This window comes from Megascapheus bottae, chromosome 9 (assembly GCF_031878675.1).
Source record: "Megascapheus bottae isolate mThoBot1 chromosome 9, mThoBot2.hap1, whole genome shotgun sequence".
Lineage (NCBI taxonomy): Eukaryota > Metazoa > Chordata > Mammalia > Rodentia > Geomyidae > Megascapheus > Megascapheus bottae.
Window position 1 is genome coordinate 56064485 of NC_143517.1, and position 14970 is coordinate 56079454.

General features: G+C 39.7%; 1 protein-coding gene and 1 pseudogene across 1 annotated transcript in view; one reads left to right on the top strand and one right to left on the bottom strand.

Moving 5' to 3' along the window:
- Positions 1-12158, top strand: part of Fer1l6 (fer-1 like family member 6) — a 141051-nt gene extending 128893 nt beyond the window's left edge. The window contains exons 40-41 of the mRNA XM_090338730.1: positions 9961-10061; positions 11547-12158. Coding sequence (XP_090194856.1) covers positions 9961-10061; positions 11547-11730 — 285 coding nt within the window. The 3' untranslated portion in view covers positions 11731-12158. The remainder of the gene's footprint in view (positions 1-9960; positions 10062-11546) is intronic.
- Positions 2726-3529, bottom strand: LOC150059213 (small ribosomal subunit protein eS1 pseudogene; annotated as a pseudogene).
- Positions 12159-14970: the final 2812 nt, after the last annotated feature.

Genomic DNA, 14970 nt, shown 5'->3' on the forward strand with positions numbered 1-14970 from the left:
GATATCCCCATGTGTCAGATGTTGTTCATTCTAGATTTTCCCAAAAATTTTAACAGCCACCTCTGTTAGATAAACTTGGCTTTACTAGGTAGGAGGGGGAAAATTAGCAAATCGTTGCAATAAAAAGTAATTTTGCAATGAGGAATAAGGTACAGGCAGAAATGAGGCTTCTATACTCCCTGGTAATAGAACTAGAGTTTTTCTCCCAGCCCTCCTGTCTCTGAAAGCTCTTTTTGTTTTTAGCAATTGAGAGAAGGTTTCACCCTGTGGCAAGGTTGGCCTAGAAATTTGTGATCATCCTGCTTCAGCCCCCAGAGTAGCTAGGATTACAGAACCAGGCCAGACTGGGATGTAAGTCTCATGACATTTATGTTTCACAAAACTGATTCCAAAGTCATTGAGATAGGCAATTGAGATAAAAGCAAAAGCCTATCTAGTTTCCAAAATGATTTATAATACATTTCAAAGAGAAGAAAGAAACAGAGAAGGAAGAAGGCATGTCTCTTCTCTTTATGTCCAATGGGGAAGATGAAACCTCTTTCTTATTTCCTACACACCCTAAAGGGGAGAGCTAAACTCAGTGTCTTCTCCATACAGACTCTGTGCTGATTCCAGCATGAGACCCAGACCTTGAAAGCCCTGCTGTGCCTGAAAAAGGGGTACAAACCCCTTCTAGGAGCCCCCCATGTGGGAGAAGCTCAGCCACCAGGGACATTCTCTTAATACTGTAGTAAGGTGGAGGATCTCAGAGCAAAATGGTGTCACAGAAAACATCTGTCACTGGGAGCACTTCCGGTGTCCAGGCCTCAACTTCCAGGTCTCTCATTGAATGGGCTGGAATGGTCCTCCAAGGCCCAGCACATTCTCAGATACCACCACAACCCTGACCCACTCCCTATGATTTGAAGCATTTACAACGTCACTGTTTTCTTGTCCCAGCTACTGCCAGGGAAGAAGGGGTTTGTTTACTGTCACTGCCATCTGCGGGGTTTATTTTTAAAGCTGCTTATCAGTACCCCAAGCAGAAAGATTTAGACATTTGGATCACACAGCATCTAGGGTGGAACATGGCTGTCCTCAAGGTCTGTGTAAAAAAGCTCAGGGGATGGCTGGGTGCCCTGGGGAAAGGAAAGGACATGCCTAGGGTGCATGTTCTTCATGAAACACATGGCACCATGCACCTGATAGCCCTCCTGACTCTGTCTCCTAAAACTTCCTTTATAGAAATCACTAGTAAGAGATGGAAGTTTCTTTCATCAGTGAATCAGTAGGCCAGGTCAAGTCTCAGGGGCATCAATAACTGTAATTTAAAGGAGGGCTTCTGCACCCCGTCATCCTCTGTGGCTATACTCTCACAGGATAGGGCAAAGGATTCAGCTTGCTGGGATCTTAAAGTGCATGGCTTAGCTGGTTGGCAGCAAATGAAATGCTCAGCAGGTTCACATTCAGTAGGATATGAGATGGGGGTATTTTTATGTAAAGATTGTGGGCCTAAGCGCTATCCTTGGGCTTCCTCAAGTCTAGAGCTCTACCCCTGGAGCCACAGTACCATTTCCAGCTTTTTCCTATGTATGTGGTACTGAGGAATCGAACTCAGGTCTTTGTGCATGCTAGGCAAGCAGAAGAGTAATTTTTTATTAAAAGATTTTATTAACACTGATTTTTTTACATCATTTTTCAAATGCCAAGTTTAACAAACAAGTATTCAAGAATGGAATTTCTATAAGTGATTACTGGCACATACATTTAAGAACAAAATTAAAATTAAGCTGTGAGTTTGTATGTCATGGATCCGTATCGATCTATATACTATATCAATATGTCTATAGAATATATAACCCACCAGGCCTAGTGGCTCACGCCTATAATCCTAGCTACTCAGGAGGCTGACATCTGAGGATCAAGGTTCAAAGCCAGCCGGGCACAAAAGGACCTGAGACTCTTATCTCCAAAAAACCTCTAGAAAACGGGAAGTGGGTCTTGGCTCAAGGTTAGGACTGTAGCTGTGAGCTGAAGAGCTCAGGGACAACGCCCAGGCGGAGTTCAAGCCCCATCACCCATAAACATAAAAGACTACATAACTCATCATAGATTTATGTCTACGTCTATATAGTTATATCTCTAAGTTCATGTCAATGACCTTAATAGGATGAAGAGTATTTTTAATACTGAATAAATAATGGATATTTATTTTAAAAAATTGAAAAGCACAAAAGTATAGAAAAGAAGAAATAGCACACATTCATAGTCTATCTAGGAAAAACTATTGCTGATGTGTTGGTTATTTCCATATTTTTTCCATGGACTAACAGCAACAATGGATTGCCTAGCATGTGCAAAACCTCAGGGGCAATTTCCAGAACTTTATGAGTATATACAAATTTTATCTTCATTTCGTTCACTCAATATTACCATGCACATTTTCCCAACACGATGTTTTCTAAGCTATTATTAAATCTTTATACTCTCAAGATAGAGAGGCCATGATGTAATCACTATGCTTTTTTCTTTCAACATTTACTCCTTTTTTTAAAATGTGAGTTTACAGAGAAGGTGAAGAAACTGGGGTACATTGAACAAGATTCAATACTTGTTACTATTTGTGTTATATTTATTATGTCCATAAAGTTGTGTGAGAATATTTAGGCATTTATCTATATGATATTTTTTGAGATGCAAATATCACAACTAGGCCTTTTATCTGTCATAATTAAAACTCTAAATTTTAAACAGATTCTTGGACTGGTGGTTCGTAGCCATCAGCTCACTTGACTTTAGCACAGGTCTCGTCCAGAACTCTTTTCCAGAACTACCACCTTCACCATGAAGCTCCATGAGTTTTCCCAATTCAAGCTTGGGCTTCTTCAGCATTTTTACTTTTCTAACAGAGACATCATAAGTGGATAAATAGACTGGCAAGCCTTTTCTATGCCTTTTCCACTGCTATCTGGAATCAACTTATTAACTACTTCTTCCAAGTTATTTGTCTGCACTTCTTGGGTCATGATTTGCATCATCTTCTTCCAGATCTCGCAGACATGATGCTGAGCTGATGCTGAGCATACGAGGTCTTGCAGATCTGATTGTTGCTTTTTTTTTTTTAAACCAACGCAGACCAGACAAAGCAAATACCCGTTTGTATGTAGTCTTGACATCCACATGAGCTTCCATCATGGTTGCCACTTTTTGACCAAGGAGCACATTTTGGCTTGGGTCAAATCCATGCCATGGAAGCTGATCAGGCAGTTCTTGCCCTGAACGTCCTCAGTAATTAGCTTGAATTTTCTAAATGCAGCTTCATCATTCTGCAGATCTGCAAGGCTCACTTCAACCACCAGACCCTTAAGGCCATCAGATGCGATTTTGGTTCCTTGAGTCCTTGTGACTAGTGTTTTCCCAATATTTCTTATATTGAACATGGCCGGGCTTTCACATTATACCAATCTTTCCTAGAAAATGGGTCAACCACTTTCTTCTTGGTTCCTTTTTTGCCGCCTTTCCTAAGGCACTTGTTCTTGTCCACTGCCATGGCATTGGTCAGAGAGCCAAAAGGTCTATCTGATATTTTTCACTGTTTTTGTTGTTGTTGTTGCTGGTTTTTTTTTATAGGCATTCTGGAATTTTACCCCTAAATCATGTATGAACACTCTCCTACAATGAAAACATATATGAGTTAATTAAGATTTCCTAGTACAATTGGCTATCTAGACCTATTCACTTCTTTATCTATATAAAAACAATGCCTGTTGCTCTCTACATATACTTCATAATGGTTTCTTTTTCTGTACAAGATCTGGTCCTAGTTCATGTGTGGCTGTTGTCTTTACCTCTCTTTGGTCTGTTTAACTTAAGATTAGTCCTCTGGTTGTTTTCACGAAGGCATTGACTAATTGATGAGATTGGGCCTGTTGCATTTGGCTGTTTTCTCATGATGCTGTTTATTTTATTCCCTATCCCTTCTGTCTTCTGTGAATGGAAAATAAGGCCCAACAGCTTTGTCAGGTTCTGGTTAATTATTCCTTTGACCAGAACACACAACTTGTGATGCTGTTTACTCAAGGTGAAGTCTGCCAGGGCACATGCTGTCCTGTATATATGGCACTTGGTTGGCTCAGTGAGTTATATTGGTAAAGACATATTTTCCCCTTGGCATTTAGCAAATAACTGGTCGGGTAACATTTTGGCACCGTGAGAAATTCCTTTGCTGCCACGGCCTTCCACCCAGTGATTTTAGCAACACTGGGAACCTTGATTCATTCATTTCATTGGTTTTTTTAAGATCATTTGCCTTACCCTCCCTCTGTTCTTCCATCTTTTCTTTTTTTCCTTTTATCTGCCTGTATGTCTGCTTACTTTTATTATCATCCAAATCTATTATTCTTTCTCCTTTTGTAGTTGCATTCATCTACTAAGAAGAGTTTTCCATCATACACTGGAAATAAATTACAGTCATTGATCTCTCTGACTCCCCAAAGAGACAAAATAAATACTTCATTTTATTTCACAATTTCCAAATATTGGAGCCAAGAGATAGTATACGAATCACTCTCAAATCTGGGCATCGGTGGGTTATAGCTGTAATCCTAGCTAATTAGGAGGTGGAGATTTGAGAACTATGGCTTTGAAGCCAGCCCAGACAGGAAACTCCAAGAGACTCTTATCTCCCATTAACCACCCAAAAGCCAGAAGTAGAACTGTGACGCAGGTGGTAGAGTGCTAGCCTTGAATGAAAATTCTAAGGACAGTGCCCAGGCCCTGAGTTCAGTAATGGCACAGGAAAGAAGGTAAACTCAAATAATGAAAAATGGGACATTTTTCTCTTGTTCCATTAAAAAAATATCCCTGTAGACGAATGAATTTTAAAAAATATATTGTCTATTAGTTTATAATGAAAAGACAAAATGGGTTTTAACATTTGGATCCTGGTTTTGAAATACCAGATTCTACCAAAAGAACCTGAAGTGGCTGACTTCAGGTGCAGGGCAGGTAAATCCAGGATGAGCCTGAGATAACTCATTGAGGCAAATGGGACAATTTGAACACATAAAGGCAGAGTAACTGTGCTTGGTGCATAAAGCTTTTGTGAGTTTTGAATTCTTTCCTTAATTCAGCACCCAGAAATGGAATTTCTAGGTTGAGAGTATGACTACATATACACATGCATACACATGTATGCATCTCTCTCTATATATTATGTACATCTATGTATAAATGTATGGAGTTTTTTTCTAAAGAATTTTACTAGTGTATGTTCTACCATTAAGATGTGAGAATGTCTTGTGTAATCCAAGCATAATAATATCTTCACTTTAATGAGCACTAATTATCGATACATAAAGCATGTTTATTCTGAATGTAAGTACCTCCCACCTTCCCTCGGTATATACTCACCAGGCATGCTCATCAATGGTTAAACACTGTACAACACATCCACAATCTTCTTTTTTTTTTTTTTTGCCAGTCCTGGGCTTGAGCTCAGGGCCTGAGCACTGTCCTTGGACTTTCTCAAGGCTAGAGCTCTACCACTTGAGCCTCAGCACCACTTCCGGCTTTTTTCTATATGTGGTACCAAGGAATCGAACCTGGGTCTTCATGCATGCTAGGCAAGCACTTTAACCACTAGGCCAAACTCCCGGCCTTTTTTTTTTTTTTAACAGACCTTTTCTTATCATTTTTTCCCCCTCCACAGGTAGCGTTGGGTTAATAGTCTCTCAAGCTGTCTATTTTTTGGTTTTTACTAACCTTGATTTCACATTACATTAGGACAATATTATTAGCTCAACGCCTCTGTTTGGTGCTGGCTGGATAGTGATGATCAGGACAGGATGCAGAATGCTCTGTACAGAGAGATAGGCCGCAAAGGGCAGCATTTATCAGAACATGTCCATTCTCTCATTGTCTTCCTGACACCCAACAAATCTTTGCAGTCATTCAGGCCGTGTGGTAAGGCGGGAGCAAGGCTGTACAAGATAACAACAGATGACTCCCAGTGTCTGCAACAGAGTTAACACGCTCAGCCTTTTTTCCTTCTGTTTGTTTTTTTCATTAAGCATTTGGGCCCATTGTACGTTTCTGGGTATTCTGGGTATTTTCTGGTATCATTTTTCTATGGATGGCAGAGTGTCAAAGGTGACAATTCTTATTTTTAAAGGGTTTTGACTTACCAGGTACAAAACCCAGCATTTGTGCATGTGCTATTTCATGTATATTTCAAAGTAACCTTACATCCTGCTAACATCCCCAGGACACGGACTTACAGAGAACAGGGAATTCATCCAACGTCACACAGTTAATAGAACCTCATTTCAAGGCTGCTCAGTCTACACTATGTTCTCTTCACTCAACTCTTGGCTGTGCTGTGCTACACTGCATAATACCTTAAACTCGCCAAGGCCAGCTTACAGATTGGGGTCAATGCCAAAGCAAATGGCAAGGTGATGGGGTCTCTCCTGTGCATTTCAGAGAAGGTACACTTATTGTTAAATGAGTAGCCCACTCAATGAGGAGCTTCTCGATAAGGGGCTACTCAGGTACAACCATAGCAGAGAAATGAAGTTTGAGGTCAGAAGACCTAGATACAAGTCCTCATATTGTGAAACAAATTAAGACCCCTAATCAATCTTTGGTTTCCTTGGTTGCAAAATAGAAATCAAAATGCTATGTACATGTCTGAATTGTCAAATGCTTTAAATACAATCATGAATTCGTGAAGCACTACACAAACTATAAAGCTCTATGGCTCAGCTTAGTAGAAGAAAGCAAAAAGCACTTTTGGTCTGGTCCCAATATGTTCTCTGTTGATTTCTGTCTTCTCTTCCAAACAGTTGAGAGCCTAGCAACTGATTAGCTCCTCTTAAACTGACTCTCCATCAAACAGAGCCACTGGATAAAACTCTTAGTACATAAATTGTTGTTCAGTACAGCTAAGGTCACTTCAAAGAGAACTCTGGAAATAAGTCCTATCCAAACAGGAAAACAGAAAAGCCCTTTGTCCTGAGCTTAAGCTATAACGTCTTGTTAGAGTTTCTTGGGCTTTAGCCCTACCTACCTTTTGTGGTTTGAGCAAGCAGTTAGCCATTTGACAGATGAAGGAACTGAGACCCAAGAACACAAGTGCCTTTAGATGGTGATTATGAAGATGATCATGGAATCATCTCACTTTACAGTTAAGAAGATCCTTGTAAAAATCTCTGGTCTAATTCTCTTACAACTGGATGAATAAATTGGCAGGTAGCTCATTATTGTCAAAGAGAACATACATTTAGTTATCATTTATACCTGGGTTCAAATTCTAAATGATTGACTTCTTTTGTATATGACTGTAGAAAAATAATTTGACCTCTCGGATCATTTCAACATATATAGACAGGAGATCTACCTTGCTTATTGCTGAGATATAAATGTATATATGTACATAGTAGCTAGATGGATGGATAGATACATAGATATGTGGAGACATAAATACATAATTACATAGACAGATACACACATATATAATTAGATACATAGGTAAGTACATAGACAGATAGAACCAATAACAATTAATGAACCTACAACAAATAAGCAATCAAGAGATTATCACAATTACAATTTCTAGTATTGTCACCCATGTTGCTAGCTATACAGAAGATATAATACAGGCAATGGATTTATATGCCTCCTTTCTCACACTTTTCACATACTTTCTGAGTGTTCTTATACCCAGGTCATGGCCTGTGAAGCTATGCTTTCTCAGTAAGGATGAGAGACTATGCATCTTCCTGCATTTAAGGAACGTTTCTGGATGACAGAACATATAATGATCATTTGAGTTGGTCCAATGTTGCAATAGGAGAGTAGATGGGACCACCCAAACTTGAACTCACAACTTCACGTGAAACAAAATCCCTCTGCACTTCTTTACTCATTTAGACAGATAGGGTCTTGTCTTTCTTCCTGCCTCTCAACATTATCCCAAATATTCTACTGTCCTTTCAATTTTCTCATCACAACCTTACCATGGCAATCAAGTCTTCTGGTTGAGAATCTCTCCTCTTTTCCAAATGAAAGTTCACACAGGATCTCTGGCTCATCTGAACCTTGGATATTCATGGCATAAGAACCAACCCTGGTATGTGCTTGTCTGATAGGTAGCCTAAGCTAGGAAGACCTTGGTACAGATGCGTTCCTTGGAAGAAAGTGAGAGCCCATCTTAAAATAACAAATACAAATCAAAAGCAAAATCAAAAAGAACTGGAGGTATGACTCAATGGTAGAACACCTGCCTTGCAAATGCAAGGCCTTGAGTTCAAACCCCAGTACCACAAAAGAAAAATGAAGAAATCGGCCATGCCAAGTAGTATATCTAATCTCTGTGTCACCTAGAGAGGAAAGCAAACTTTAATGTCATCTTTAATAATGGAATGTGCTAATATACTCCTTAAGATGTTCCAGTCCCTGCCATTTTGCCTTGCCCCTGCGTCCTTAAGAATACCCAGGAGGCTGCAGAGAGTGTCCTCTGCCCAGAACAGGTGCTCTTCTTTTTCTTAGAGATCAGGGATTTATTTTTCTTAATCTCTGTTAAGCTCCCAACGCCTAGAATAATGACTGACTGAATAACTTGAATCACTTGACTTTTGCACAGATCCTGTCCCATCCTTTGACAACCCAAGGCTCACATCACTGCCTATACCTTTTACTCTAAGGAAACAGATAAATCACAATGTTCATGTCAGAGGGTCTACTTCTTTAAAAAAAAAAAAGTGTTCTTTTTTTTTTTTTCTTTTTTTTTGCTGGTCTTGGGCTTGAGCTCAGGGCCTGAGCCCTGTCCTTGGACTTTCTCAAGGCTAGAGCTCTACCATTTGAGCCTCAGCACCACTTTCAGCTTTTTTTCTATGCATTTGGTGTCAAGGAATCGAACCCGTGCATGTTAGGCAAGCACTCTACCACTAGGCCAAACTCTTGGCCCGAGGGTCTACTTCTTACAGTGAGGTTGAGGAGGGTGTGCAAGGTAGGATGGGAAGGTGCTAGAATAAAAGGATAAATCTGAAACCGTTAGTAGGGACAAACATATAAATGATGGCTGAAAATTAATTAGGTAAGTATAAAGCCACATCTCTTGAAAATGGACAGAAACAAAATGTGGCCAGACACTGGTAGCTCATGCCTGTAATCCTCGCTACTCAGGAGGCAGAGATCCGAGGGTCACGGTTTAAAGACAACCGAGGTACAAAAGTCCATGAGACTCTTATCTCCAATTAACCTCCAGAAAACTGGAAGTGGTGCTATGGCTTTCTTGAGCTGTATTGCTCAGGGATAATGCCCAGGCCCAGAGTTCAAGCTCCATAACATAAACCAAAACATAAAATAATAAAAGAAAAAAGAAATGTCCCACAGGTGCAAAAGGGCCTCTACTCAAGTCATTGGTGCCCTTTCTGATTATTATGCTTATTTCTTTTATGGGAGTGGGAGTATGACACTTGGTTTGAACTCAAGCTTCATACTTGCCCTGCTTGTTTGTTTGACTGGTGTTCTTCTACTTGAACCACACTTCCAGCCTGGATTTTACTATTTATTTTAGAGATGAAGTCTTATGGACCTGTCTGTCCATGACTGGCTTTGAACTGTATCTCAACTTCCTGAGTAGCTAGGATTATTGGTATGAGGTACTGGCACACAGTAATGGCTGAATTTTATCATTAAAATTATTTCTTCATGTATTAAGTGATTTGAAATGGAGTGGTACATGTGACCAGATGTCTGTGTGTCTGTAGGTACTCAGGAGACTCTCCTTCTGCAAAACTCATTAGTAAAGTTATTCTGGGGCCTTTATTATTCATTACAAAATGTTTTCTCCCAGGACCCAAAAGACAACAGTATTTCTCAAAATAAATCAGCACATAGTGCAAATACTTCCTGACATTCCCTTTGCCCCGTGGATCTCTGTGACTAGAAGCTAAAGCTTTTGTCTTTTGCATACAGGGCAAAGTAGAAGCTGAGTTCCACCTTGTCACAGCAGAAGAAGCTGAGAAAAATCCTGTTGGGAAAGCACGGAAGGAGCCAGAGCCTTTGGCCAAGCCCAAGTGAGTGGGCAGTGGGGAGGGCCTGGGAAATGGGACAAGACCTCTGCAGGCCTTGGAGTTCAGATAAGCTGCCATTTCCTGAAGGTTGCTAAGAAGGCTAAGAAGCCACAGGTCAGAAAATCAAGGTCTTGCAGTTGCCCCTACCCTTCAAACCCTAATGTCTGAAGGCCCGAGAGGGCTTGGCAAATAGAGAGTATCTTGTCTGTACTGTACCACATAGCCTTTCTAGAATTATCTCCTATATTTTTCTACCTATTTTTGGCGTGAATATGAATATCATATGAGATTACTTTTCTACTCGATCTCTAATTGTACACAGAAAATTTTGTCTTAAAATTTAAAATCTCTTACTGGAAATTTTTGTCTTATTGATTGTCATAATTGTCCTAACTGGAACTTTTAGTGATTGAAATAACCCATAGAATTGATTAGGCTACCTTTTCCTAAACAAATATTCAACTTAAATTTACCTTTTCCATTGTTGCACTATGAAGAGAATATTTTTTCTCTTATAAGACACAACTTTAGATCTCCAGAAGTAGAATTAGTAGAAAAAAAAGATTTACTTTCTGTAATTTGATTATATATCAATTAAAACAACTAAGTAGAAATACGAAATGTGTCTACAAAAGTCTCTTTGGAATTGAATTGATTATATTCTCCACCAGGTCCAAGGGTCTCAAGATAAGTGGTCTTTTTTTCAGCCTTGCACCTCTGTGGTTTTAGGAAAACAGTAGATATTTATTTATGCATTCAAGTGTATTAATTAACTACTCATTAAGAGAACACTTTCGAAAATACAGAAGAAATGTAAGACACAAACTATACCTTCTAGGAGCTGTCCATTTATTTAGGGAGAAATAAAAGAGACTCATACAGTAGTTCTGAGAACATATATTAGAAAAGGAATAAGTCAAGCAATCAGTGGATCAAGAATTCAAAATAAGAGGACTCGTTAGCTGAGATGACCAGGACAGCCTGCATGCAAAAGGTAGGGCAGAGCTGGTCATGATGGGATAGATGGAAAATAGCCTGGCCTCTAACTGGGATCTGCCTGGATCTGGCTCTACTCCAGACCAACCTTCAAAAATCATAGGGGAATCACTTCCAGTCCCTTGTCCAATTGCTTCTTTATGAGGCAGCATGGTCTTCCTCCCTCCCACAGCCTCATCTTATTCTTGTGGGTCCCAGAAAGTGAGGGTCATAGGAACACTTTGTGACTGCTTAAGAATGTAAGATTTTGTTTTGTTTTTGCCAGTCTTAGGGCTTGAACTCAGGGCCTGGGCACTGTCTTTGAGCTTTCTCAAGGCTAGCACTTTAGCACTTGAGCAGGAGCACCATTTTCAGCTTTTTCTCCATATGTGGTACCGAGGAACTGAACCCAGGGGTTTGTGCATGCTAGGCAAGCTTTGTGCACTAGGTCACACTCCTGGCCCCAAGAATGTCAAATATTGACACGATCCTTTTTCTGATTTTTTTCCTCAGCCGTCCAGACACATCTTTCTCCTGGTTTGTGAGTCCCTTTAAATGTCTGTACCACCTCATCTGGAAGAATTACAAGAAGTACATCATCCTTGCTTTCATCCTCATCATCCTTATCATCTTCCTCGTTCTCTTCATCTATACCTTGCCTGGAGCCATCAGCCGAAGGATCGTGGTGGGCTCGTAGGGGTCACAGCGGAACCAGAACTTCCCTATTCACAAATGTTCCTCTCTTCGTCGATGGTAACATCGACCCTGTGCTGAGTACTGATGGGTAGGCTCCAGGACCCCGAAACTGTCTTTATGTCATGCCTCGAGGACCTTTCTACCTCACTACCATCTTTCTAAGTCTTAGTTCATGCTTCTGGAGGGTTTTTACTTTTGTCGATTGTGGGGCTGGAACTTAGGGCTTTTGTTCACGGCTAGAGCTTGACTACTTTGAGCCACAGTGTCACTTCTGATTTTTGAGTAGTTAACTGGAGACAAGAATCTCACAAGGACTGTTCTGCCTAGGCTGGTTTCTAACTGCAAGCCTCAGATCCCAGCCTCCTGAGTAGCTAGGATTACAGGTGTGAGCCACTAGCACCTGGCTTAATTCATGTTTTTATCCATAGACAGCATGAAATAATGACTCTTCCACCTTCAGATAGTCAACAGAGACTTCAAATAGAGCTGAATGAATGTTTTATTTCTATATCTGGTTGTAATCAGAGACATTTTACTAGAAGTATTTTAGTTCACATAAATATTTACAGCAAATAGATTGAAAAGCTTTTAGATATTCGGCCCATGTCATCTATGTTAACCCTGTTTATTCCTTTCAACTCATTCAGGCTGTGGTACTGGCTTGGAGAAAACTTGGATGAATTACCAAAAATATCTCCTTATTGAAATTCCTATGTAGATATTCCTATATGGCTGTTTAATCATTAAAACTGATGTGAGTGGAGCATGCTCAGTAGTAATTAGTGAGACACGGGGAATCTGTTTTGATTTATACTCTTCAGCAACTTTCAAAATCTATGAACTATAACTATAGACGATACTATAAATGGTCATCTCTCTCCTTCCTTCCGTCCTTTTTTCCACTCTACCTTCCTTCCTTCTTTTTCCCCTCCCCCCCTCTCTCTTTCTCCTTTCCTTTCTTCTTTTTGGTAGCCTGGATAAATGTAACTCTTCCAAAGGCACACACATTTATTTCTACATAGAAAGTCTTTCTATAATATTGATGTGTAAAAGAGAAACCAAAGTATGTTGTTTGTGGTTGTAGACATCAGCATTATTTGTTGGATTCTGTGGATTCTGGCCCTAGATTCCCGCCTCTCCTCTAATCCCCATAATGCTTTCTTTTCCTAGTCAGATTTTTTCTGCCCAATGGTGATTCATAATTGCTGTGCAATCATGCAAGATACTCTTAGTAATAGTCAGAAATACTGGATGGTATGAGATACATGCGCTGAAATCATTATAAGTTATAATATAAAACTACATGTAGTATGTGTATATACTATATAAACATACAAAATATGTACAGCATATATATTCATACATATATACATAAATATATACATAGAAAGTGTGGAGGAATGTGCCAGAATGTGATGGTGATATTTTTAAGTAATAGACTCTTCTTTTCCTTCTTGTTTTTCATGAAACCTCTGAAATAAACATGCATTATTCTTAGTGTAAAATTTTAATGAATAAATATAAACTTACATGTGTTCATTCTGAAGTATTTATTACTTAGGATCTATGAGCTGAGCCATAATAACCCAGCAGAGATAATACTTACGGCCCTACTACACTGGATTTTGTATTCCATCCCCTCCCCAAGGTTTTAGGTGTTTTGTTTTTGAAAGTACAGGGATTTGAACTTGAGGTTCCTCACTTGGTAGGCTGGTGCTTTACCATCTGAACCATTCCAGAATGTTATTTTGCTTTAGTTATTTTTCAGATAGGATCTTTGGGTTTTGTCTCAGACCCAGTCCTACCTCTACTTCCCTGATAGCTGGGATTTGAGGAGCACAACACACACAACTTGTTGGTTAAGCTGAGGTCATGCTAATTTGGGGCTGCAAACCACGATGCTTCCAAGCTTCACCGCCTAAGAAGCTCGAATTATACCAGATATCGTTTTATCTTCAATTTATACAAGAAAGGCACCAGATATAGAATGTGATTCATGGTTTAGGAGAAAGCACATACATCTCTGGTGTTGTTGAAAAGATAAAGAAAGAGCAGCATTTTTTTAGGAGAGATTTGAAAGGAAGATCTTATGAATTGGAAAATAAACTCTTGAAAAAGTAGTGCACTTTATTCGTACTCATCATGAAAACAAGCCAAAAACTACCCTCTGAATTCAGTAGAACTTATCAACTTCCCTTGATGTCAAATCCCCAAATACTAAGAAACCCTTTTGGATCTGATGTCGTCAAATGTTTAAGGGAAGTGGTTAACAAGCATAATTTGGAACCAACTGTCTGATCTTCTATATATAGGATATTTCATATGTCCTATCCTGCACAAAACAAATAAATCACACACTGTTCTATGCCTCACTGTGCAATCCTAGCCCTATATATACTACAGTAAAAAAGGAGTCCATTTTAAGTTGTCCTGAATCCTTGTTTTATAGTGAGACTGATTTAAATCTGTTCATTTCATAGCATAGTTTTTCTTGCAGCTTAAATTTGTTTCAGAATAATTTTTGTCTTTTTCACTGTCTTTTCCAAAACCTTTCTCCCAAACAAAACAAAATTAGAATCCTGGTACAGTGATAATCTCAGCTCCTCAGAAGGCAAGGAGAGCTGAGTTTGGAGGCTGGCCTAGGAGACGTTTCGAGGAGCCAATCTAGTATCGGGGATTAAACTCAGGTTCTGAAAGACATGCTTCTAGTTTTGTTTTTTTTCAAGGCTTGCACTCTACCAGCTCTACCACTTAAGCAACAACTCCGTTTTGGCATTCTGATGGTTAATTGGAGACACATTTCATGGACTTTCCTTCCTGGACTGGTTTTGAGCCTCAACCCTCAGATCTCAGTCTTCTGAGTATGATAGCTGGACTTATGGCTTCGTTTTTCTTTCTAAAGCTGCATCTTTCATCCTAGCTGTTTGGGAAGTGTAAATAAAAGGCTTGATTATGGTTCAAGCTGGCCCTGAGCATAAACGCAGGACTCCATCTGGGTGAGGGAGGGGAAGGGGTAGAAAGGGAGGGAGGGAGGGGGGTGTATAAGGCCTAGAGTAGAAATCCCAGCACTCTCCCCACTCTCTCTCTCTCTCTCTCTCTCTCTCTCTCTCTCTCTCTCTCTCTCTCTCTCTCTCTCTCTCTCTCTCTCTCTCACACACACACACACACACACACACACAAACAATATCAGCAAACCAACAAACAACGTACAATACAGGATATGCAATTCTGTATCACGGAG